Source organism: Varanus komodoensis, unplaced genomic scaffold, assembly GCF_004798865.1.
Source record: "Varanus komodoensis strain SLA01 unplaced genomic scaffold, ASM479886v1 scaffold51, whole genome shotgun sequence".
Lineage (NCBI taxonomy): Eukaryota > Metazoa > Chordata > Lepidosauria > Squamata > Varanidae > Varanus > Varanus komodoensis.
The window spans coordinates 4977000-5003943 of record NW_025336100.1 but is presented as its reverse complement, the minus strand read 5'-3'; the positions used below and the strand labels follow the sequence as shown (position 1 = coordinate 5003943).

General features: G+C 41.4%; 2 protein-coding genes across 10 annotated transcripts in view; one reads left to right on the top strand and one right to left on the bottom strand.

Annotated features, from left to right (window-relative positions):
* The window catches only part of PTCD3 (pentatricopeptide repeat domain 3), a 45368-nt gene extending 19567 nt beyond the window's left edge, over positions 1-25801 (top strand). For 2 of the 7 annotated variants that reach the window (XM_044447409.1, XM_044447411.1), the window contains 12 exons: positions 602-746; positions 2066-2116; positions 2529-2618; positions 4749-4777; positions 5541-5647; positions 6135-6213; positions 6308-6398; positions 6919-7004; positions 8142-8290; positions 9612-9653; positions 12321-12479; positions 12693-13044. In XM_044447409.1, coding sequence (XP_044303344.1) covers positions 602-746; positions 2066-2116; positions 2529-2618; positions 4749-4777; positions 5541-5647; positions 6135-6213; positions 6308-6398; positions 6919-7004; positions 8142-8290; positions 9612-9653; positions 12321-12479; positions 12693-12747 — 1083 coding nt within the window. In that variant the 3' untranslated portion in view covers positions 12748-13044. Of the gene's footprint in view, positions 1-601; positions 747-2065; positions 2117-2528; positions 2619-4748; positions 4778-5540; positions 5648-6134; positions 6214-6307; positions 6399-6918; positions 7005-8141; positions 8291-9611; positions 9654-11238; positions 11499-12320; positions 12480-12692; positions 13045-15213; positions 15507-25782 lie in introns of those variants that run through there. The other 5 variants (XR_006416421.1, XR_006416420.1, XR_006416422.1 and 2 more) reach the window with 5 other exon arrangements.
* The window catches only part of IMMT (inner membrane mitochondrial protein), a 53539-nt gene continuing 37926 nt past the window's right edge, over positions 11332-26944 (bottom strand). For 2 of the 3 annotated variants that reach the window (XM_044447406.1, XM_044447407.1), the window contains 5 exons: positions 24334-24348; positions 22928-23151; positions 20877-21008; positions 19137-19266; positions 17040-18008 (listed from right to left, as the gene is read on the bottom strand). In XM_044447406.1, the coding sequence (XP_044303341.1) occupies positions 17401-18008; positions 19137-19266; positions 20877-21008; positions 22928-23151; positions 24334-24348 (1109 nt within the window). In that variant the 3' untranslated portion in view covers positions 17040-17400. Of the gene's footprint in view, positions 11615-17039; positions 18009-19136; positions 19267-20876; positions 21009-22927; positions 23152-24333; positions 24349-26944 lie in introns of those variants that run through there. The other variant, XM_044447408.1, reaches the window with a different exon arrangement.

Sequence of the window (26944 nt, the reverse complement as noted above, 5' to 3'; positions counted from 1 at the left end):
GAATGCTTTAATTAAGAGAGGCAACCAAGAGGCCAATAGTAACAGTGAAAGAGCTGGAGAGATCTGCAGCTGTGAAGGAAGACATTTATGCAACCAAGAAATGTCAGTTTGTTTTTTGTTGATTGTAAAAATTTTCACAGTAAAACTGTTTGCACCTTAACACTGTTGGGTATCTTATATACGTCAAGTGATAGCAGGGCCAGTTAAATCTACTCCAGTTCCAAGTTGTAAGGCCATAATATGTGGGAAAGTCAAAGTAACATGAATACATCTGTGAGGTACTTCATTGCACAATCACTGAAGAAGAAATAACTCTGGGCTACTGAAGATAGTTACAAAGCCTTGGCTTAAGAACTAGAATTTATACACACAAAACAAGGGATCATATGAATGTGCGTTCCACTGGTTTTGAGGGACCTGGATTTCCAAAGATTTGTTTCGATATTGAGGAGTAAATGAACTGATAAATGTCAAGGAAAGGTGTTAATCTTCAACTGTTTGAGACAATTTTCATATATTTAAAATCTAGGGGAGGGGAAATTTTAAATCTTTATACATTCGCAAATCTAATTCTTGTTTCCTGATTCATCATGGTTTATAGAACTTGCTGAGGCAGATGGCTCATCAGAATGTACAGCCAAACCTGCTAACCTTTAATTCTTTGCTGAAGACACTGAGGTTGTGTGGCCCTTTAGGCAAGTCTATTGGCCTGCGAGTCCTGAAGGAGATGAATGCACTAAATATAGGTAAGATCACCCTACTATAGTATCCAGACAGATAAACATGTCAAAACTGTAATTAATGTGATTGTGATGGTTCAGAAAGGGGCTGCTTTAGTCATTAGCATCCACAGGGTTCATACAAACAGCAGCCCCTTGTGATTCTGGCATTGCCACAAAATTGGGGCAAATCTGTGAACTCCTGAAGTACTTCTGTGTGGTATCCTGTTCATTGAAAATGAGCCTGTAGATTTGCATTAAAACATTTAAACATGTATCACCTGTAAACATATGTGTACATACTGTAGGATGTGCTGTGTGTCTAAAATATTTTGTTCTGTATATTGAGCATTCTGTTGATTCTTTTCCACTCAAAAAGGGCCCATATAACTATTTTCTCTAAAAAGTTAGGCTCTTCACTGGAAATCCCTGGAATAATTGAAGTTTTTATATTCTTCAAGTTGTCTTACTGGCAGCTCTCTCTTATAGTATTAGAGCAGTCTCTCTAGGAAGTGAGCAAGAGTTAAAAAATAAAATAAGCAGCAACAAAAAATCATAAAATGGTGTTTAAAAATTTAAATCTCATTTTAACATCTAAAACCAACCCACACTGCCATGCCAGCTTAAAAAAAAGTGGTAATACTCTCCCTGTGTGCTGTTTGGAGTTGGTAAATGCCTCAACAAAGAGGACAGTCTTAACCTGACACCAAAAAGGTAGTAAAATTGATGCAAGGTAGGCATCAGAGGTGAGATTATTTCAGAATTTGGGAGCTACCTTCCTCCAAGTTGCCACCAGGCTTGGAGATGGCATTCAGAGGAAGACCTCAGGTGTTGAGGGTAATGTCTGGGCACATTGGGGTTGAAAGAAGTGTTCTTTCAGGTATTGGGGTACATATAGGTAGCTAGTGCAAGTGGAGCAGAATGGAATCTATATGTTTGTACCTTTTCATCCTGGCTATTAGGCTAGCTATCACATTTTGCACAAATGGTTCTCAAGCAGAGTGAAATGGAAGTTATGGAGAAAACACAGGCTTTCCATCATAAATGGAAGAATTAGCAGATGCTTAACTGGTGGACAGGAGAAGGATTAAGTGTCATCTTCCATCCACCTATTTTCCTCTGTGTTTCCACATTCCCATTATTTTAGCAAAAGACAGGCTGGGATATGTGTAATTCTACTCAGCAACAAGTGTGACTAAGTTGAAATTCTGAGAATAGTTTCAGACTTCCTGAGTAATGGGTTTCTTTTAGCAGATGCTCCTGTTTCTAGATTATGGATGTGTATATTTTTTATACCTTGGGTAAGTCAAAAATGAATTGACTCAGCATATATTTGCTTATTTCAGAACCTAGCCTTGCAACATTTGACCATCTTCTTGGCATATTTCATAATTCTGGTATGTAATTTCTAGAGTAGAACAACGCCTAGTCAAGCTGTTTCTGTGGCCATATGAACTTGTACAGGGTGGTTTGGGTTGCATGACACTTCATCATGGGTTATTTTGTGCACATTGACTATGATAATGTTCTGGACTGTCTTCAGTACTTTGCAGTGGCTCCACTTCTTCCTGGAAGGTAGATCTTGGAAGATGGTTTGGATGCTTAATGTTCTTCCTCACGGAGTTCCTCAGAATTCAGTGTCAATTTCCATGCTGCTTAATATCTATGTAAAACATGTGATTACTGTTCCCTTCCTGTTTTTCACCTTTGTTCACCTCTTATGCCTGAATTTCTCACAGAAATAGATGAAATGTTTCATTTTCTAGAGAAGGTGCCCAATTACATCATGATCGCTTTCTTGTTCTACAGCTACAGCAACTCAAAGACCAGTGGAAATAATCTATGATATTATAGATGAAATTGAAGGAAAAAGTTTTTACCCTCGGGACCCAGATGATGGTATGTATTTCCTCCTTTACTCCAAGCACCTGTTATGTTGTACAGGAGTTCCATGTGTACATGAATTGCTTTTGTCTTACACGAGAAATGGGAATTATACTTTGTGATTTTATTCTAAATTGACTTTGCTTTGATTGTGTTAATTGGCTCAGTGTTAATATATAACACTGCCATAATAAATTTAGTTATATGGGTAATAAGTAATGTCTGGTGACATGGTGATATTGTGGCCTTCTGTTTGTCCTTCTCTTGCTAGTTCTGCATACTTACCTTGCAAGGTCATTCATTCAGAAAGTGCTATAATTGTGAGTGGCAACTCTGTTTTAATTGTTACTTTTCAGTGTTAATGGGCTGTTTATATCATTTGGAGTGTGTCTGCACTGTGGACAAGCTAGTTGAACATCCCTCCTCTCCACCCACAGAACCATGGGAATTGTATTTTGAGGCAGGGTTGAAGATCTTGAGCAGAGAATTCTTGGCAGTTTGCAGTTTCTACTATTCTGTGGTCAGACCCATGAAAGTTTAAAATGGATATGTTTGTCATACATCTAAGGCCTTAAATATTATAATTGTTTCTCAACCAATTTCACTGAATTTCAGCTGCTTCAAGCACTGGGTGAGTTCCCATGACACATCATTGCAACCTGTGAATAAGATGTGCTGTGGGTTGTTTGTGAAATAACCCACAGTGTACCCAACAGACAATCAAGCTCACCCCCACTCCTTTCCCTTAAGTCCTTTTGCAGGTATTTCAGGAAGCTGTGTGGCAGCACCTGTCTGGTTTCCTTTCCCTCTGTTCATGACTACCTTTGTAATAGCTTAGGCTTTTTTCATCCATGGATGTTGACAAAGCTGGGTTTCAAATATGTTACTTTGCTTTCACTTGACAGCTATGAAATGTGTAGCTCTCAAGCACAGAGCGAAGCCGCAAGGTCTTCACTTGGTTGCAGTGAGATCTCCTAGATTTTATATCTGAACTTGTCAGTTGTCAATGTCCTCTACCTTTTCCACTCTTTCTCAAGCCTAGGAAGGGCAAAAGTGCAGCCCATCCCATTTACTAGAATATTTACTTGTGACAATTTCCAAGGAAGTTGTCATTTAAAAAAAAAACCACAGGAATATGTACTGATTGTATGGTTTTCTGCAAGTGATTCCATAGGGGTGGGGGGCTCTTTTTCACCTTCCCGAGCATCTAGAATCATTTGGAGTGATGGATCACTTGCTATCACTTTATAGATAACAAAAAGCAATCTCCAAAAGAAAGCTAGAGTTATAGGGATGTGTGTAAAATGCTTTGTGCAAAGAATCCATCATATCTCCTGGTTTTGGCTTCCTGGATCCCAGTCCACTTGACAGCGACCCAGGGTCTGAGTCCCTGGCAAACATATCTGATGTTTGCAGGGCTCTTGCCAGGAATTGACCCCCATATGCTGCGCAATCAGCACCATTTGTCCACAGCCACCACCACTGCTGGCAGCAGCAAGTGGGGAAGAAGGTTGGTCCTGGACATGGCAGCAGGTGTGACCGCTTGCAGCTCCCTTCTTTTGCATCCTGCAGCTACTCCTAAAGGGGAATGTTGCTACTTGTGCAACTAGAGTTCTGTGAGTGTTTGAGAACTTCCTCTTGGTTCAACTTATTTTGTAGGACAAGGCTGAACACAAGAGGAAGTCTGTGGATTCTGAAAAGAATCCTAACCTTGGGTGGAATGACTGAAAAAGGGGGTCAGTAACTATAGCAGGGGAGTAAGCCAGTGATTATTCCACTTGTGCCCTTGGAGCTGTTGGCATAACCTGGAGGAACTGCACATATGCAACAAGGAGATTTTGCTGCTGTTGCTAAGTGGGATGGTCCCCAATTCCCTGGATCCATTATAGCATCAGTATGCTGGGTTCAAATGACATGTTGATCCTGTGGGTCCAACAATGGCAAGAACAAGCCATGGTTGGGCAGGGTAGCTTGTTCTCACGCCATGTGGGAAACTGAATTTGCACTACAGGGCAGCCTACTACAGCTATGTACCCACAATGGATTGCCCTGTCATGAGAACTGAATCAGTCCTGCTTGAACCTGATAGATCACTTATCTTCTAGTAACCCAGAATAACAGGGATTTTTATTTCTTCCTTTTCAGGCAACTTTTTTTCAAAAGCAATGAAAGTAGTAAGTGGATTTGTTTCTGCTATTTAACATTTCAATATGAATTTTACTTTCATAGTTTTCCAGCTACCTATAAAATCTACTGGTTAGTTTACAAAGGATTCTGGATCTGTTCTGGTAGACAGGTTCCTCTCTTTCACCAACCTTCACAATCAACCACACACTTCTTTCTCTTTTTAGCATCAGTATATTTTTGATTTTTTTTTTTATTAAACTACACACATTACCCTATTTGGAACCAAATTGACATAGGTCCAGTGCAACTTTCAGCTTGGAATAGTTCCCAAAGTGTTGTACATTATAGTAGAGTAAAACAAAAATTGGAATCTGTTTGGGTCAAGTTCCATATTCATATCCTCTATAGTGTGTAGTCATGGATAGGAGGAGGATAGAAACAGTTGCCCTTTCAACATAGTCACCACACTTCATTGTGGAACAGTTGAGAGCAAAGGAAACTGTGTTGAAAACTGAGTCCTTATATTGACAATTTAAATTTGAAGAACTCAGTGCCAGACTTTTGTTGATCAGCCCTGCTGATTAGAGAATGCAAAAGTTAAAGATACCACTTTTTTGTATCCTTCTTTGTATCCTTAAGCTCTAGGATGGGGATCAGGTTGGATATTTTAATAATTCATAGTCATTCGCAAAACTTTTAACTGAAAATGTGCTTATTTTCTTAACACTGAAAACACTTTGTGATACCCTGTGCAGCAGGATGCTTGTATGTCTTGGATTCATGTACTCATGCTGTGTGCCTTCATTGTAGTGCCTGGACTTAAAGGATATTCAACTTGCCTATAAACTACATAGAGTGGTCAAGACTGGAGAGAACAGGAAAATGATGGGAACCACTGCACAGCAGGCTTCTTACTGGTAACTGTTGCACAGACTTCCCACTTAATGTATTTTGTTGCATTCATTCAAAATGTCAGCATGTGCTTCCAGTTTAGAAGTATTTATACTCTTATCAGTTGGACAGAATAGTTTATTTTTGCAGTGAAGGCATTTGAAGTGGCTAGAACATTTTAGAGGGCATCTCTCTGTGGGCAGGTGGAGTGTTACAAGGCTTTTCTTTTGAACCATATATGTAATAATACTTGCAGCAATATAACCCTTCAGACCTAGTTGCCATGTTCCTAGAAAGCAGTCTACCATGTCAGGGGAAAAACAGGATTTAAACTGACAGGCAACCCACACAAGTTAATATTAGAGTGCTAAGGTTACACGTGCTGTAGAACATTATGAATAATTTTATTATAAACTATTTGAGGCTTTTCTGATGTCATGGAGGAGATTTAATGACTAGAATTCCATTTCAAATACTGCTAGATTTTTGATAATTTGATCTTTCTTTCTACAGGGGAAGGTTTTTTAAGTTGTTGTGTCTGATGGAGCAACTTGATGTTGTGTTGAAATGGTATAAACAAATTGTTCCTTCAGTAAGTATTTGTTAATGCGTGTATTTGTGGATGTTTTTGAAGTTTAAGAAAATGAAGCTGATGATTGAGGGGGAAAAAACTTTTATTTCATCAGATGTTTTACCCAAACTCTAACGGGATGTTGCATCTTCTTCAAGCATTGGACACAGCCAGTCACTTGGAAATTATTCCTCAGATCTGGAAAGGTCAGTAATAATGTTTGTTCTTTTATTTTAATTGGGTAACTAAGTTTAATATTCTAATATTGGTTAGATTAACTTAGAGTCACCAAATCTACAAAATACTTCAGATTCAGAACCATGAATTGGTATTGGCAGCTTGATTGGGAAAGACTGTCAGATTGACTCTCCTTAAACACACTCTCCTTTTATGATAAAGCCATACAGTTTCAGTGACTTGAATGTGTTTTGTGTTCATAGACGATTCTGTCAGTACACATTATGCCGTATAGAGTAATGCAAGAGAAAATTTCCCTGCCCAAAATAAGAGACCACTTTCACAGAAGTACAGTGATCTTAATAGCACTATTGGTGGTCTCAGAACTGACATTATTAGATGGCTAATCAACTGTTTGGTGTTTATCAGGCAAAAGATGCAGTTTCAGTGAAATCATGGGCATCTTATGTGACCATTTTTCTCAGCAATTCACTGGTTGTTATGGCTTCATTTCTTAATTGTCTTTCTCTCTTTTCCCTCTCTGAAAAGATATCAAGCAGCTCGGGCATGGCTGTAGGCCCCATGTTGTGGAGGAAGTTCTGGCTCTCATGGCCAGAGATACTCATTCTGCAGAGGTAAGTTGAGAAGGGACTCTGGTGTGAAAAACTAGTTCAGCTGTGTGAGTTGGTTAATTAATCCCTAGCTAGCAGCCCAAGCACTGTCAGCCTTGAAGCTCCCTGGTTGACTGCAGCCCATCACTGATTGGGTTTGGAGGACACACTAAGCCACTGAGACGGTGACATACCGTGCACTCCAGCCCCCATGATTCCCCGGGGTAGCTTTAAGCCATGCCAAAATGTGATGGCTTGCTATAGAGTTCAGGAAGCCCTAGGTGGCTTATTGTGCCATTCAAGCCAAGAGGAAGAGCAGCACCAGACTGCTTAGGACTTCCTCTGCACAGCTGGCACTCAGCCCCAAGTGGCAGCCATGCAGAATCCTGGGGGAGAGGGCCAAGCTACCCTCACAAGGAACTAACAGCCCAGGAGGAGGTGCCTCACTCCGGGCAGTCAGCTCTCACCTGAGGAGTGGCCATGCAGAGCAAAGGCACCCGCTGCTTCTCTCCCTGGGAGAAGGCACAGGGAAGCCTCACCACCTGCCCTCAAGCCCCACTCCCTGCTGTTTTCCTGCAGCTGAGCAGCAGCATGGAGTTCCAGGTCACGTCCACTAGGCTTCCAAGCCCAGCATTAGGCAACTCATTTCTCCCTCTTTCCATCTTCACAATCTTGCTTTCCCTTCATCAGCAGGAGTGTGGGGGCCTGAAAGCAGATGACAGCTGCCAAAAATACCCACTTTATAATCAAGTCTTTTCTTAAAGACAGAGAAATTGCTGTAAAACTTTCTGTCAGCAGAGCAAGACAATGGAAGAAGCCTCATCATATTTTCATCTTTTCTGAGCCACAGGCTGATCTGCCATGCTTGCATCGCAGAGCTTGCCTTCCTCAAACTGCTACCTATGTGTTATTGGCTTGTGCTTATACTCTCATACCTCAGACTCCCAATAATATAAAATTGAATATAAGATGTGTACACACTTCTTAATTTCAGTGATGCTTTTATCCTGCCCTTGTCAGAAAAACTGACTCTGAAGATGGGTAATAAATAAATCATAAAATATAATAAGATATATTGTTAAACTAATTGCAGCAGCAGCAGCAAACATGAAAAGCAGAACAAAGTAACTGAAAAGGATTCTTAAGTCAAATCTTTTTCAGATTCAGTTGGCATTTGCTGACTGTGCTGCAGATATAGTGCCTCTCTATGAGATACAAGAAAGGAGACCCACTTACCTACAGTGGACAGCTACTTCCTTGAGTAACTCTACAGTTCTATTTGCCAGGGCTGGGAGAACAGCAGAAGCCTGGTAAGTAAAGCAAAACTGCTACCACCAACTTAGGTCTCGTGCTGGAAGCAAATGCTAAAACAAATCAAATATCAGGAAATCCTGAAGCAAGTAAAGGCATGTCCATCAGTTAAGTTAGGGGTCCTCAAACTTTTTCAACGGGGGGCCAGTTGAGAGGTGTCAATGGTAGGCGCAGGTAGGCGCAGGACGCCAAGGCAGTGCCGGCAGGGGGAAGGGCACTGGGGGCAGGGTGAGGCAGGGGCGGGGGAAGGGCATGCAGGGAGGGGCGCCGACTTGCTTGCGAGGAGATCATTTTCTCTGATTGAGTCCGAAACGATCTCCCCACAAGCAAGCTGCTGCTGGGTATGCGCACGGTGAGGTGCCGGCTTGCTCACGAGGAGATCGTTTTCTCTGAGTCCAAAACGATCTCCCCACAAGCAAGCCGTGCACCCACACGCACCTGCGCACACGCCTGGCGAATGCAAAACCTGTGGGGCGGGCTGGTTAAATGGGCATGGCGGGCCAGATCCAGCCCCTGGGCCTTAGTTTCAGGACCCATGAGTTAAGTCTTTGAGCTGCTGCTGTTTTTCACCCCCATCTTTAGAGCGTGGGAGTTCCTTTGAAAGAACTCTTCCTGTTATAGGACTCCTGTCTTCTTCCGGCTGCCAGTATTCCAATATGCTTTTCTGATTCTCTTGAACACAAATCCAACATTAAGGAATTCAAATGAGGAAGAAAATCAAAATGGTGAAATTGGCAAAAGCCCGTTGCCTCTGTTGCTGAGGTTGCTTTGGGCCACTGGCAGCAAGAGCGACTTCACTAGTTGCCCAAGTGGCACTTTGGAGCAGCTGTCATTTGCTTACTCTCCTCACTCCAGCCATGGTATGCTTTGTGGTTGCACAGCTTTTGCCCCTTTGTCTTTTCAGAGATGGCACTTTGCTATTTCCAAAGTGACAGCTTCTCCAAAATACCCAATCTCTGATATACTACTGCCCTGAAAAAAATATGTTTACTTCAGTGGTCTTCAATCCTCTGTTTTATTTTAACAACATGGTAGTTCTTAAAAGGCAAACAAAGACCAAAAAATGCAGTCAATAAAAGTTAATTTTCATTTGTGTAGTAATTAGTTCTTTCTTAGGTTCAGGAAGTGGGTTCTCTTGTGCAACAGGTATAGTTCTTCTGTTGCTGCATCTCTACAGTAGGGTGCACTTATCATGAGAGAACTGTCTCAGAAGTTCAAATTGTTTTATTTTTAATTTCAAACTTTTATAGACCATCACAATAGCCACATGGCTCTCTGGCCAGTTTATAGCAAATGATCACTCACTTTATCTCCAAACAGGAATATGTTGGAGCTTTTCAGGAAACACAACCGAATTCCCAGGTAAGTTTCTGTTTTTCAGAGAACCCAGTGCTGCTTAGGCACATTCACACATCATGCTAAGCCACAGTAGGTCAGTTGTCAGTGAAACAACCCACAGTGAGCCCAACAGGCAATCTGGCTTACTACAGGTTGTTGGTGTTGTGAGGCTGGTGCTCCTTCCCAATGAAAACAACGAACCAGGCAGTTGTAGCTAAAATCCTTTATTTTATGAAATGTTGCCAATACAGTTACAGGAAACGATGATGATGATGATGATGATGATGATGATGATGGTGAAAATGGCAAAGTTGTCTTCTCTTTCTGAGAGAGATCAGCTTATGGAATTGTTTTGACTCACCTGGGCCGCCCCTCGATGGGCAGATCCAACAGACTTCTTTCCAACTCTCTCATCTCCAATTGCCCTAGTCTGTGCATGTGTCTGTGAGAGCACGCATTTTCCAACCCCGCTGCTGGGCCAACGCCAATTCTCGCGTTCCCAAGACTGTTATCATCAGGCTCCTCAACTTTTCTCTTGGCAACTGGCCGACTGCCCTCCGACTGCAGTTCACTATCAGTTCCGCCTTGTATCCTACTCCCATCCGCGCCCTCTTCTCTTTGAAGAGCTTCGTCGGGGGCGGGGGGGGGGTTGTACCACTGGCACCAGATGTACACTTCCTGCAACGAAGCCTGGTTCCCACGGGAAGTCTCCTCCTCTGTGTGCGCCAAAGACTCCTCTGAGTCAGTGTGCATGACAGTTGGTCCCTTCCACCTTTCCAAGGGAACACTGCAAGAGGACTGGGTTGTCTCTCCGCTGCCACCATTATCCTAAGTTGTTTTGGGTACACTGCAGATCAGATATATGGAAAGGTGGTAACGTGTACTAAACAGGGTGAATGAAAGAACTGTCTTCCATTGATGGAAAGACTCTGCCCATTTTGAAGGGATCTGTGCTGTGCCAGTGCACCCCATTCAGCAGGATCTACCATCCTTCTATATAGCATTTTCAGGAGATTTTTATTTATTTATTTATTTATTAAAACATTTCTGTGCCGCCCCATTCACCGAAGCCTCTGGGCGGCTCACAACATAAAATTAAAATATAATACCTACAACAAATTGGAGGGAGGATGAGGGGTGATTGATTCTGTTTCCATCAGCCCAGTTGTATATGCCTAAACCTTGATCTGACTCATTGACTGTGTTCACATGACCTGGCAACCCATTCTAAGTAACTAGCCATGGTTAGTTGGTGTGTTACTTCGACAACTTGCTGCATGGTGGCTCGCTCTTTGGCAACAAGCTACCCTGTCAACCAGTGGCTTGTTCTAAGGATCACTGGAACCACAATGAGGTTGATCACCCAGGTTCAGATGACATTGGCACCCATTGTGGGCCCAGGCCATTCATGAATGAGCTACTTGGCAAAAGTAGCAAAAACCCATTGCCTCTTTTGCCAATATTGCCTTGGGCATTGGTAATGACATCTGCTTCATAAAGTGTCCAAATTGCACTTTGGATCAGTTGTTACATGCTTGCTTTCTTCAGTCAGTTGTGCAATATGCTTGTGTTTTCCATAAAAGCTTTTCTTCCTTTCTGCTTTCTGCAGATGGCTGTTTGCCATTCCTCCAATATGCCCAGCAGCACACTGAAGTGAACATTACTAATTCTGCATCTTTTTTGCACCAAAAAAGTGCTCAAATGTTTTGGGTTCTTTTTTATTATTAGCAATGGTACTTCAGAGTTGTGCAAGAATACCCAAAATGCAAAAGCCTTGCCTGGTTAGTGTTCTGGTAAGAGATGAGCAAGAACATTGACCAGGCAAGAGCTCACATTTTGGTCAACAGCTTCAAACGATTGAAGAAAAAAGTAAGTAAAATTAACTAGAACATTTGTGCACCTATCTGGCACAAAACAATTGTGATTCAGTGAAGACTGCTCCAGTGTGCTGCTTGTCACTCTTCTTTGAGAATTAGAAGTGATCCCTGAAAGAAGAGGAGGAGCAAGCTGTGTCAACTAGAAAAGCAATTGAGATAGGAGCAGGGAGAGGAGATAAGATCAGTTCGACCAATCAAGCCCTGGGATACCTCTCAGTGGACCAAAGGAGAAAGTGTATGGAGAACAACAGTTAGCCAGATTGACTGCTGGGTCACCATGAGTTGTATTCACAGGGTGAGATGTCTTGTACAAATATGATCATTGTGTACAATGATCATTTAATAATGATCATTGTATATTATCGTAAAATTGTTATTATATAAATGCGTACCCTTTGTTACACATTTATATAATAACAAAGGGTAAAGAACCACTAGAAATAACAGAGAGAGGGCTAGAACAAGGCAATCTTAGCAATATATTGAGCAGTTGCATGCAGTGTGTGTGTGTTATAGTCTTCCTCTCAATGTTCATACTAAATGTTTTTAGAAAAGTGTGATTTTTATTTTGTTTTGCTTGTTTGTCTGTCTGCACTTATGGCTTAGTTGATCACTTTAGGGGATACCAAAGATGTGCCTTTTAGTGTTGCTAGCAAAGGGCACTTTTGTGTGTTAAATCAAGAGATCTCTTAGCCCCACAATAGCTTATATCATAACTCTGCAGATGGAATCCTGTATTAAATCCAGATTTGATAGAAATGTTGTTGGAGCATTCGTCCTTTCCTCTCTCTCTCTCTCTCTGTCTCCCATGCAGTGATGAAGTGATGAATGAGGTCTTGAACTGCATTAAACAAAACAACCAACCAGAGCAGGCCCTTGACCTGGTAAAGATGACTGCTGATTTCAGTTTACCATGCATTGCAAAGCTTATCCAGAGAGTTCAAAAAGAATTTCAGCTCTCTGAAGAGCAAAGGTGAGGTCCATGAACAGAAAAACTGGGAGGGCCACTTCAGATCTCTGGAGCAGTCTTTTGTCCCCTATTCTCCCTTTCATGCAGCTCTTGCTCTGCCTGTTTTCAAGCAGGTGCTTTCTTGACAGGATCAGGGTTATGCCTTTGCCAGCAATGTGAGATCATTCTACCATTACAGTCCATTTTACATTTGTGTCCTGTATTCTGATCCTACAGGAGTGCTCTGGCTGATATGTCAGCAGAAGTTGGTGACAGCAGTGATGAGGAATAGAAGCCGGAAAAAGCCTCTTCTTTTTCCCAAAGAAAGGGACAACTCTTACATGGTATGTGACAGCTGCCCATTGGAGCTTGCACATTATCTGGTGTAATTAACAATTCTGTTCATCATCCAAGCTCATGTCTAATGATGAACAAGTATTGATAAGAACTTCTATCCCACCATATTTTGGGACACTGGTTCTCTCCTCTGAACAGCTCCATTTTGAAAACTAGAACTGCCTATATGAATCACATAATTACTGTCCTACTGATTTGCCTCTAAAATAAAAGAAACTGTATGGTTGCCTGATTTCTTGTTGGGTGTTGTGTTGTGTTAAGATCACTACACAGTAGTATACCTGCGACAGGAATGTTCTGTGGAAATCTTTTTCTTTACCTTTTTACTGATCTTTGAACAGTAGGGTAGTCCCATTAGGCAATACAGTCTAGACCAGCTTTTCCAAGCATTGGGGTGTGTTGTGCTGCATTTGCTAAACTTGATCTTATACTGGCAAAGCTAAAATGAGTTGAAATTACTGTCTTCTGCATTTCTCTCAAGTTGCATAATTATTATTCATTACATTGCGTTCTCCTAAGCTATAATCTTCATAAAGAAACAAATGGACTATTGAGATATATTCTCATATTAAGTTTCAATCAGCTTGATCCCAGCACAGCATTCTGATGGAAGCATTTGTGCTGACATGCTGTAAGTTCTCACTGACCTGAGCCTAAGATGAAATTTTCCCAGCAGAATGCAAGACAAGCCAGAGTGTGCTTCTGAAAAGAAAATTTGGGGAAGGAATGTCTATTTATATGTAGCGAATGAATTAAAAATGAAATATTTTGAGAAGTTAAAAACACTGGGGCAGCTTATGTGTAAATCCATTATCTTTAGCATGGGTCCTGAAACTATGGCCTTTCCATTGCTATATGCCATGCCCATTTATCCGGCCCACCTGAGAGGTTGGACTCACTGCGCATGCACCCACACATTGAGGCAGCGGCTTGCTCACGTGGAGATCGTTTTGGATTCGCTGGAGAAAACAATCTCCGCATGAGCAAGCCGCCCCCTTGCCATGCACATGCCCCCCTGCCTCGCTGGGCGCGCCCCACCCCCTCATCGGCCTGCGCCCCCTGCCAGCACCGCCTTGCTGGCCTGGGCCTGCTGCCGGCACCTTTCAACTGGCATTGTTGAAGACCCCTGATCATGACATGTTTGGTTTCCATGAAACCACATTTTGAAACATTTTGCCATAAGGTTTCCACTCTTCACCACAGCTTGTCATTATGTGTGACCCTGGATGCACTGTTTCTGTCTGGTTTCCACATTTCTGCCATTGAGTTTGGTGGCAAAAGCAGCCGTGGCTGCAGCAGATGCTCCCAGCTCCACTTTTGCTCTCCTGGTCTGCCTAGTAACTGCTGAGCCAGCTGTAGCCATGCTGTGATTGGGGGTGCTGTGCTGCTTTTTGCCTCTGTCCACACATTGCCTCACCAGTGCCCAGCCACAGCTCTGGGCTAGCGGTGGCAGCAGGGTATTGCCTTGTCTTCAGCAGCAGCAACCACAGAAGCCACATTTGATGTTCCTGGGTGAGAAATCCCCCCTTGTAGAAAGTGTTGCCTAATTTAAGCCTTCTGCCCTTTACAAGTTTATTTTTCTATAAATCAAAACATCCTGAGGTAACAAAATGGTCTATAACCTATTGGTTTTTGCCATTACATTAGTTTAGGTACTCCATACAATGTAGTATAATGAAATACAAAATTGTTCATGACTATTGATGAAGCTAAAGCTGATTTTAGTATCAAGAGATGTTTGATAAAACTACGGGTGATTTTTGTTACATTTAAATTTGTCTTTTCCTCCAGAAAACCCAAGGTAGCTTTCATGATCCTCCTCCACTATTTTATTTTGTCAACAACATGGTGAGGTATGATATGCTGAGAGCCAGCAACTGGCCAAAGGCCCAATTCAGCAGTCTAACCTCCACACCAAACTCTTTTGAGAGCCAGGTTGGCCCAAAAGCTGAGTTGCTGAAACTAATCCAGTGTTATGTGGATATTGCTCTAATGGGCTGCAGACTTGTCCAGTAAACAATTATCTCTGATGCAGAGTTTCAGGGAAGATTGTTTAACATTTTGAATTGCAGAAAAGGTGTCCGTCTGGAAGAAAGACGCATCTCTCCAGCATTAATAATTTACTTCAACGGGAAACATTTTTCCAGCCTCACTAATTCAGTGTTCTTACTGGATAAAGGAAGGATATGGCCTCTTCAAATGCAACTACAGTGACTCAAGGAAATGAGTGGGGGATTTTTACTGTATTTTTATTGATTTTACATAATGGAGAATCTTAAGATGGAAAAAGATACATTTGTGGTGATGTATGCACTTCTATAGGGTTTTGTCCTGTTTGGAAGGGATGGGGAATAAAGCGCAGCCAACCAAAGTAGATATTTACACTTTCTTCATTTTACAGTCTGCTGCCACATATACAAAAACAACACCCGAGTGCAGTGGAAGCTGTTCTTACAGTGCAGATCTGAGAGTGGTAACACTGAAACTGGTGAAGAGTACTTATCCATCCACTGAAGTAACAGCTGGCCAGTAAACTTGGGAAATACGGCATAGAGGTTTGGTGATGCTGAGATGAGCAGAGACTGAGAGAACTGGGCATGTTCAGCCTTGCGAAGAGAAGACTGAGGGGGGACGTGATATCCCTCTATAAGCGCCTCAAAGGCTGTCACAAAGAGGAAGGTCAAGATCTCTGATGCCAGAATTTAGGACACGGAATAATCAATTCAAGTTGCAGCATCCCAGAGTCAGGCTGGACATCAGGAAAAGCTTCCTCATGGTCAGAGCAATACAAGAGTGGAATCAGCTGCCTAGAGAGGTGTTGGGTTCCCCCACACAAGACATTCAAAAAGAGATTGGACAGCTATCTGAGTGGGATGGTGGAACATGGTGTCCTGCAACAGCAGGGGGTTGGACCCGATGGCCTTCATGGCCCCTTCCAACTCTACTATTCTGTGATTCTATGACAGAATCAAGGAAGCTATTAGGGAGAAGAAAGCTTCCTTCAGAACATGGAAGACTTGCCCAAATGAAAAAGAATAAATGGGACCACAAGCTTGTACAGGGGAGATGCAAGTGGACAATCAGAGAAGCAAAGAAACAGTTTGGGGAACACATTGGTAGCAATACCGAGGTTAGCAATAACTAATTCTTTAAATACAGGGTGTTGGGACATTCCAGTCTCTGATAAGCAAGATGTACTTGATTAGGCGGCCGGGAGCACAACAAGGAACACTGGGTTAAAAGTGGTGGCAAACATTCTAGAATCTCATTTCCATACTGGAAGAAATGTGGGAATAATTTCTTCAGTAAAGAACCAGCTGAAGAAGATCTGATAAAGACTTAACACATGCCAACACAGTGAAACATGCAGCCACATCCATACGGTCACCACTATTTGCTTTTGCTAGTGACTTGACTTTGTGGTCTTATATTCACAAAAGCCCAATATTATTGAACCTTGCAATGTCACCAAGGTAGCATGGATGACTTTGTGAAACTACGTGTTAAAGTAGGGTGGGCATTGGTTTTTTTAATACACATACAGTGAATATTGTAGCCTGATTTAACAGTGTGTTGCGAGTCCAAGCACATACTGACTGAGAAAATCAACCAAAACAGAGAAGGCACCTGTCCATCATGGCTCTTGGGAAAGAACTGTGTCCTAAAGTGCAGTTAAGGATGCCAGCTACCCCTTCCTGCAAGGATCACAGGCTCTAGAAGACAGTATCATTTCTACAGAGGGCTATGGAGATTTGTGAAGAGTACTGCATCCGTGCAGTGGTGTGCCTTTTGTGCAATTAGGTTGACACAAGCATCAGCTTTTCCCAGAAGGCATCACCTCAGTTTTTTCTATGGGGTACCTCAAAATGTATTAAAGATCAGCTTGTGGTAATAAAGGATCCTGCAAATGACACTTGTTTCTGATGGTTGAAAAGGAACAGGAACTACATAACATTCTATTTAGGCAGCTTTATGGCTTCTGAGATGTCAGCAAAGATTTTTCACACACTTCCAAGCACCTCTTTTCATAATTGCTTTTAAATGAAAGCTATTCTCCAGAAATCCTCAAATTGCTGTTCTTGCACTTCTGGACAGCTGTGAAATGTACACAGCCCTGCTATCTCATCATCCAGCAGAGTATTCTTCATGCAGTACATACCATTTTGCTATAAAGTTTTCTTCTAGCATCTTTAAAAGTTATCTGAATAGCAATGAAAAGCAATTTGGTTTCTTTTTAAACACCAATTTATTTAAGTGCACCAAGTGGCAAATTAGTAATAGCGGGTATAAACATTATTTTGGTTGGTTCACAAAGCTGATCAATACCTGGAAACATCTTTTTTTTAATTTGCAGAAAATTCCAGATATCATAAATGACAGAAAAAGTGGGGTACAAATGCAACAGGTGGTAAGTTTTAGGAAAGTACTAGGACATTAGAGCGCCACTTCTCAGCCAGTGACATGAAAGCCCAGTATGGTTTGGAACTGCTTTAAAGCTAGCTTCTGATTTCCTTCCCAACACGCTTGAAATCTGACACTTCACTGGACTACTTGTGGAGATACAGCAGTCTTCCATAGCTGACCTACATCAGTCTACCTGAGTTGTCCCCAAGCCTACAGCACTGGCATAGGCAGTGAGAATATCCACCACTTGTTTTGTCTCTAAGGTCATCCGAGCTTCATGCAGCCAGTCCTGTGCTACTCTCCTGGATTCTCCCTTCAGTTGATTGACAAACTTAGCTGCCAGTTCCAGGTCTCCATGTTCAATACAGTAAGATGCATAAGAGAGCAATTTAAAAGTGTCTAGATCTTCAGAGCCAATTTCAGAAGGTGGCTTGAGCTGCTGAGGGTGAATCATAAGAAGGGACTGCAGATAGGACAGGAAGTACTGATACAAGCTGTTTCTTGTTTCATCTATCAATGCTACCCTCTTAGCCAGCTTTTGAACAGTGTGGAAACGTGCCCTCAGTGCCTCTTCTGTGTACACTCCACGACTGAGTGATTCTGGGGGAAGGGCAGCTGTTAAGGCCTGGGTGAAGGCATTGTCAGAACAGCTGGCTTGGATAGCATCTACTGCACCCTCCAGTGGCTCAGTAGTGTTATCTCCAGAAGCAGTTTTCATGCTTTGCTTTAGAGCTTCAACTGAAAGCCACAACTGATGGGCCTTCCTGCTTTCTTCCTCAGCTAGTGCATGGCCTGTAATATAAAATCCCATAAAGTTTACTAGTAAGAAAGTCACCTGTAAAAATAAATTAAACATTCAAAGTATTTAAATGGTGCTTTTTTTGGGTGCACAACTTGCTGTACTTCATTTACCTTAACAGCAGCCCTGTCAAAAACAGTAGGGCACTATCAGCATTCCCAGATTAGTGTTTTAAACTGAATGATTTGACTGCAGAAGCAGAAAAATATACTGACAAATGGCAGTCAGACGTTTAGTCTACTTCAGTACAGTGACTGATAGCAGTTGTCAGAGAGGAGTCTTTCCCAGCGTTACTTGGACATGTCAGGATTCAATCTGAATTTCCTTGCACAAAACGTGCTACATCACTTAGTGATGGCCCTTCTATGAAGACACTTCGCACAAAACTGAAGCCACCAGAGCATGCTCTAGACAAGTAGCCTTTAACACCATTTTTTGCAGTTAAGTTCAAAGTCCTGAGGAACTAAATGCCCTCCTCTTGAGCACTGTACAAAGTGGAGTTTATTTGCCTGACTAAGCAAAGCATCCAAAGAGTTCTGCCACTGGTTGTCTTCTTTGGAAATGTTTTCCCTCCCTGCTGCTGGTAGTCCTTTAAGAATACAGGCTTTCCTTTATTACTGAAAATAAAGAATGGAGGATACACTTATGGCAAAGTCCATTCGGTCCTCTTCAGGTACCCAAAAGAAGGAATCACAATTTTGGTGTTATGAGGACCCAGTCTGCTCTGACTAGAAGCAGAGACATTTTTAAACCTTTTAATGTTTTTTAATTTTATATTTTATTGTAGTTTAATAACTGTTTTTATTTTAATATTTATACTTGCATTTTAATAAATACTTGTATTTTAATATCTGTTTTATGGACTGCTATAAATTGCACACAGAGCTTTGGCTCTGGGGAAGTATAGAACTGAATAAACTATAACAAAAATAACATGTTCCCTTGATTGGTGGCAATGCCTACTTGCCTGCATTCAGTGAGGTCCTGCACCTGCACATTCAAGAAAAGGACCTACACTGCTTTTCCAGTCTAAGCCAAGCACATGGCAATCATGGATTGACTTCCACTCACGCAACTGCTTCAGCAAAATAAATTAGCTATCTTAAGTTTCCCATACTTACTTTCAACTGCCTGCTCAATTCCCCTCAGCCTGGCATAGGCTGTGTTGATGTCCAGGGTGAAGTTGTCAAGTTGTTCCTGAGCAAGGCGTTTATATTGCATTTCTTGTTCACTGAGTTTTTCTGATAAGTTCTGAAACCCAAAACTGGTTGTGAACAAAATATCAGAATAAGCTTTCATAAAGCCCTAGTTAGGTATTTGCCTCCACATGTTCTGAGAACAGTTGTTATTCCAAGAGACATTTCTGAGACAGCATGGAGGAAGGAGTGGGGTTGTGCATAGTAGCTCCAAACATCCTCATAGCTGCAGCTTCAGTTCTTTTGTATGTTGCAAGGAAGGAACAGAAGAGTCCCACACAATCACTGTTCCCTATTTGGAGGATTTTAAGCAGACTCAGCCAGAAAACACAAGAGTTCTCCAGTCATGAGTACACTCCTATAACTTGTTTAAGATATGGTGTGCCTTTAACTTTCTTGATATTACCCTCTCTTTCACTCAGTATGTAACACTGCCACCAGGAATTTAATTCCAATCTTATTAATTAACCTTTCCCTCAATATTGTGCCCAAGCTGTAAGCCTCCTTCATTGGACTATGACAGGGGCAGCCAGACTTGTTCAATGGAAGAGCCACATATGGCAAATGTCAGATGTTTGACAGCTGCAAGCAGGCACCCATGACGAGCAGCAGTGGCAAATGGATGCCTGCAGGTGCCCCCGGTGGTGAATGGTGAGCTGCAAAGTAAATTCAGGCGGCTCCCAAGCCTCAGAATGGCCACCCCAGACTATGTAATCCTGTGGACAAGACACTGGTATTCAAACAGCTTATTGCTTTCAAGATGTTCTGTAACTCATTTCCTTAGTAAATAAAACAGTGTATATTAATAACTTGTGATTGAGGTATCTCACTCTTTCCCTTCACAATCACTCCTCACCCTCAAATCTTCCTTTCTCTTCTGAATGTTCTTTGACCAGTCTTTATTCTAGTTATCTCAGTTTCTCTTCTGCAGTCAGGTTTCTGTCAGCTTCCATCTCTCAGTTCCTTATAATACTTGACAATATTAGGTTTCAACTCTCCCTGGTTGCTAATATATCCTCTAAGTATTCTATTTCCTTCCCTTTCCTAAATGGCTTCCACAGCACTGTATGGGATTCTAAAGAGAAGGCTGCCTCTTCAGATTCTCCAGAATGCTGACTGATTCCAACTGACTATTGACTGCTGCTAGTATTTAATTCTCTTTCCTCACACACTTCCATGTTCTGCCGATACACTCTCAGTCTCCAACCAATCCCCTCACTCACTCATCTCCCCTCTTTTACCTGCTTTGCTCTTCTGAAATTTACCAACACTTAAAAGAACATACACACAATACTTTCAATCTTTACACCCCTTTTAAACCTTCCATCCAAACTACAAAGATCTGAGGCTGCAGCTGGTGAGGATGCTGGAGCCAGGCACAGCTCTGTTCCCAAAGTTAAGACATATGGCATGCAAGAATAACTCTTTCCCTCTGTGTTTTTGGAATCCATCATGTGCTTACTGAAATCAATTCAAATGCATTCGACAAAAGAATGTACAGTCCTAAAGCATGTCTACATACTAATAAGTTCAACTTGAGAACAATACTATTCCTTTGTACATAACCATAGTTATGACTGGATTTTGGGAAGGAAAATCTTCAATTATCCAGCAGTGCAAACTGCTGAAATTAAAACATTGCACGATAATAATGCAAGCTCCCACCTGGTCGAACTGCAGTTTGAATTCCTGCTCTTGGATCCTAAGAACATCTCTTAGGTGATCAGCATGTGCAGCAGCCTGGCGGCGAAGCTGGGTCCTCATTTCACTCTCCATAACTGCTTGGGCTTCTTCAACCTGCCAAGTGGAATTTACTTATTTTATCTTACATGAAAAGTTCTTTATCCAGTGGCTCTAGTGTACAATTTACCTAAGAAATGGAATCCATTCCCAGTTATTCAAGTGCTCAATCATGTGTGCTAACAGATCAATGAAATTGTTATTACATTGTATTTCCCACTTCCACTTGATTTTTTTGTTCATAGAGTGCTTGGACAGCAAAAACTGATAGCCTTACAATTTATAGTTTAATTCTAATTAAACTATGTATCAAAATTCCAGCAAGATTTGATTAAAGGTGCCCTAAAGGTACAATGTTTCAATAACTACATATGATAAATCTGAATATTGACTATTATTGTTAGTTTGGTATTTGTGGCCTTCATTTAAGGAATCTGTAAAGCCAATATGTGCAACTTGCATTTCTGTTGTTTAATCCTCTCTGCTGGTCTCTAGATGATGACTTTCATGACTTATTCCAAGGGAGATGTGTCATTTACAGTATAGGATGTTTTAGCTTTAAAATGCTAGGGAGGAGAGGGGCATCACCAGCATCCACAGTTTCCTGGTGGTATATGCGCCTCAGTCTTCTCTCTTCTCACACCCTGGAGCAAAAAAACCTTTTTGCAGGACAGGAAAAGGGGCTGCCCCCCACAGATGCCTATAACTGTCTGAGCACAGATTGGTTTTGGGCAGCCTCACTGGCTTCAGTGTAAGCTGCTGGGTGTTATGGAACAAATGTTTTATCTCCATCCAATTGCACTGGGAGGTTGAAAAACAAAACAAAGGGATGTAACAAGACCTTTCAGATTCCTTCCTTTACAACAAAGTACATTCCAACTTAGTTGTTTGTGGGACCTGCTTTTTCAGGACTTTTATGTCACATGTTAGTGACTGAACAGGATATTCAAGAAGGGTTTTCAGACTGTGCCAGGGCTTGGTGACATATATAATGACATATAGAATCTGCCCTTGTCTTATATAGTCTTATACTGTAGTCCAACACTTCAATACTTTTCAATAAATACATTGGAAATTCCCTATGATTGTGGAGGCAGCAGCAGCATAAATGAATAAAGCATGGCAACAATACAAAATAGAGGCAATTCTATTGCTACCAGAATATTATGGTTAAACAGAGACATGTGGGACCACAGTGACAAACAACCTGGCTCTGCTAACTAAACAATTCAATATTTTATGGCCCGTCTTTCACAAGTATGGCAACCACAATCCGGAATTTCAAAATCTGGCCATCATCCCCACATTACATCCAGTTTTTGCATGTGCAAAAATAATGTGATCAGTCACACAAGTGCTTGTTAAGGTTCTGAGCTGTTAAAGAAGGAACCGTTGTTGTGGAGAGTGCTGAAAAGGTTGCAGCTTTCCTGGTTCTGCCCTCATCTCAGTTCCAAAGCACAGAAGTTGACTTTAACTTCTTCCACCTCCTTTCTCTGGTCAGCCATGAGATAGATACAAGAGTCTTGCTTTAGCTATCATTGGCAGTTTCAACTGCCAGTCTCCCCTGCCCTCACAAGAGATACAGGTCTCATTAGCCAGTAGTGATGTCCATCACCATGGGAAAAAACTACACCTTGCTTCTGCACATTCCCTATCACAGTACTTGCTCAATGCCTGGACTGCCAGATGGCTACAGACAACTCCACTGGTGCATCAGCCTGATCTGTTAATTTGGCCATGTCTGCTAGTAGCTGGACCTTGTGCCCAGACTGGGTTCCCAGAGAGCACAAATGGAGCAACTGAAAACATACACTCAAAGCCATGTGAGAACCATATCTTCAGTGCCCAAAGTTTCTACTTGGATCTGGTCATATCACTGAGCAGACATAACACTGAACACAGGCATTCCTCACAGGTGCACAGGCACACAAGCACACATACCCACACCCACCAAAAGACAGAAGTGCAACTCTTACCTTCTTCTCCTGTTCGAGTTGGATTTCAGCTTTATGATGTTCTAGTGCCTTTGCCACTGCTGACTCAAAAGCCTTTTTGTCTTCAAGTTTCTGTTTTTCCAGGGCTGAGTCAATGTGCTGCTGTTCTCGAACTCTTAGCTCCACCAGCTCCTTATTGAGCTGGTCTATACGTCGATGAGCATGCGCAATGAGAGAGTTCAAGTCGTCTGCTGTCAGTTGTCCAGCTGAAGAGAACAAAGTGTTAAAAGACCAAACTGCACAAGGAGCATCATATCCTTATACTGACTTGATATGAGCAGAGTTTAGAATTCAGAATAAGAAGTAATCAAATAATCCTCCCTCCCTACTCCAGAGCTGAAGCTTTTCTGGGAAATTCAAAAAAAAGGCTGCCAGATGCAAAGGCCAAGAGGAATCCCTATACTCTTAAAATAACATTAAAATGCTTTTCAAATTAACCTTCTTTCACTCCAGCACACCATCTTGTGCTCCTTCATATTCAAGAAGTCTTTTAGGACCTAAACATAGCAAAGTTAAACAAAAAAGACCTAACCCAATTATAGCAGATGCATTTTCTCACATTGGCAGTTAACTTCATGTCAGGAAAAATGCAATACTGTATACCCCCGTGAAGTCACGGTTCAGCGTTTGCAGCCTCAGTCTTTCGCGGAATTTTTCTCCAAGCGAGTCCAAGCCAACCTCCTTGCAAGTAAGCCGGCCCCTCACCGTACGGCAGCTTACTCGCAAGGAGATCGTTTCCTCCAAGTTTGGACTTGCTCAGAGAAAACGATTTCTGCACGCACCCATCCCTGTCTCGCTGCACATGTGTGCCTGCCCCCCAGCCTGGGCTGGCCCGGCCTACACCTCCAGCCCGCACTGCCTTGGCGGCCAGCGCCCATCATCAGCACCAAATTTGCGGTTTTTCACAATTTGCAGGTGCTTTAGGAATGGAACCCCCACAAATTTTGGGGGAATACTGTACAGGCAGTGAATTTTGGGATATATATATTAGAAAGAGGATAAAATGGCAATATTTTTTAAAGCTTAGATCAAAGAGTCACCTGACCACTAGGAACAGAACTTCAGACTTTAACCAATGCTTGTAAGAAGCATTTTATTTTGATTACTCAAAGATTCCAGTGAAACAAAAGGATAGCTCAAGTCTATAATAATACTGCAGAGTAAATTTTTGTTTGTACATTAAAAGCCTCTGCTAACACATAAGAATTTATCATGTTAAAATTGACAAATTCTTACAAGACATAATGGCTAGATTAGTTCACCCTATGAAACCCTTTCTGTGTGACGACAGCTAACTTTGAGAACCAAATCACAAGAGGCATGTAATTATTTGTAATCAAAGGACATGTAATGTCTATGTGGAAAGAAGATACATGTAAAGAGCTTACCTAAATCAGTTATTTCTGTAAGAGAAAATAAATGTTTGGAAAAGTTAAACATTGTTCACAGACGTAGATCAATCAGCTGTTAAAATTATGCAAGGATATGAATACAAGCAAACAACCAGAACATATACTCTGAAACATCAAGAGTATACCTGACTGTACAACATGAAATGGTTAATTTCAGAAACCCACAACAGTCATACTGAAGTAAAGGTAAACACACCTGGTTAAAGATGTACAAGGAATGAACTTCATGATGGTGATGGTTATTGTTATTATTTAACTTCTCTGTGCAGTTTAGATTATAGACATGATTCAGAGGGGTTCAAAGGCCATAGAACTTTCCCCCACTCAAAATGCATTCTAACCATTCATAAAAACACCACTTCCCAAGTCTTGTCCTGAATCTAAAAAGCAACTTAAGAATTTGGTGCAAAAATTTGGGTGCTTCTCAAAAGGACAAACAATGTTTGTACGTACATGCTAACAGTCCCCTTAAAGGGGAAAAAAGTTTTGTCGTTTATCCTCCTCAAGAATATGAGAGCCAGTGTGATGTAGTGATTAAGAACACAAGGCTGGAACTCAGGAGACCTGGGGTCCATTCTCTGCTCAGTCATGGAGACAACTGGGTGACTTTGGGCCAGTCACAGACTCTCGGCCCAACCTACGTCACAGGATTGTTGTTGTGGGGATAAGACTGAGAGCAGGAGGAGGAAAATGGTGTAAGCCGCTTTGAGATCGTAAGAAAAAGGCAGGATATAAGTCTAATAAATCCAGCTCAGAAAAATGGAGTTGCAGGTATATCTTCTTCTGATTAATCATGTTCATTTATTTCTATCTCAGTGTTCTATAAAATCATGTAAACAGTATACAAAGCAGCAAACTTAATCCCTCAGAACTTAACCTAATGTTCAAACAGCAATTATTTATTTACTTACCTCTTTGGAAAATGTGTATCCTGTATTTCTGTTTTATATAAACATTTGGGTGGCTTACAAATGCAATCTAACATAATTTAGTCAAATAAAACAATTTGAAGGGTAACCAAGGTAGCAGATTCAAACTTGCAAAAATTCTAGGGAGAAAAAATATAGCTAACCCAAATGGCCAAATTCCTATCAGAATGAAAAGGTACTCAGGAAAAAAGCAAAGTTCCAAAGAAGAGAAGGGCCTCTCCCATGTCCCAGCTGGTGGCTACCCTGGTGTTGCAATATGGAAAACAACCTCTCTCTGTTCTAAACAGAAATAATTGAGCCAGATGGTGCACACATTTTTGTGAATCAAAACTTTTTAAATGATCCAATAACCTTTTACATATAGTAGTAACTTACCACTCTTAACCTATTTTAGTTTATTTAAAAAGGGGTACTAATTTTCTGAAGTAAGCTGCAATCTTAGCACATTGTTTAATCTCTTTGATCTTTAGGCATGACTTTATGTTTTCCTTCCCAGGTGAGACAAGACAGCAGTACCTTGCAAAGGTAACATGGCTATTGAATTATATTCTCAGGATCGAAGAGGAAGACAACTCTGTAGCAGGCAGGGAATTAAACTGAGTTTCTCAGGGAAGGGGTAGTCCATCACCCAGTACAGGAGAATATTGCAATGCAACTGCCTCCGACCAGCTGTGTTATCAAGCTATTCCTTATTGAAGGAGTACTATCTTCAGTGAAGGGGAGGAGAAATACTAAAATCAGGAACTCACAAATTCTGATTGGCCTTGTCAGCTAATCAGCTGTAAACTCCAATCCCACCTCTAATGACTGATGCAACAAGTCACATTTTGCCTAGGTTAACAAACTCATGAAATTATTTTTAAATTCTTAATGTGTGATTTTTCATTATTCTTCCCCTTTTCCTTTCTTACTGTGAAGTCTAAGCCTGTTCCACCAAAAACTTTTATATATGAGTTACAAAAAGCTTATGTTTTCTAGTATACAACCCAAATTGCATGGAAAGTAGGGATTTTAGCCAATATTTTACCTATTGTAATTCCTTCTCCAAGTAGTTTTGTTACAAAAGTAAAGGAGTAAGGAACTATTTTCTAAGCAGCAGGAGTCCTCTGGCATCTTTAAGGCAGAGGTGCACAATGTGGGAGGCATTTTCACCCTCATGCACTCCTCCGTACCCCCATTAAGAATGGCATTAACAGCAGCTACAGAACGCTAAGGGGGTTAAAATTAGCTTTTTTGCAACTTTTGACCCATTGGATATTCATTGCTGCAATGGATACCATTTCTTTTAGAAAATTAACACATTTGAGGACAATGTCTGTCCTATCTTTTGATGGAAAAGATGCGGCTTTTTTGAACTAGATCACAAACTCTACCCACTTCACTGCAATTTGAAAAACTGCATTCTGGGATTTATTCTAGATTAAGAGAGGATTTTGGGTCTTATTGTTAAAATGCATTCACTCTGATTAACAAACCACCTTCAGAGTCACCTGCCTGGCTTCCTTTAGAAAATTAACTACCTAAAAAACTTTGAAGCATACCTGAGCCTTCTTCTCAGACTCTCAGTCAAATTCTCCCTTGAATCCAAGAGTAGGGAAAAAGCAAGAGCTTTATGGGTCATTCTCATTCAAATGCATACTTTTATTATCTGCTTTATT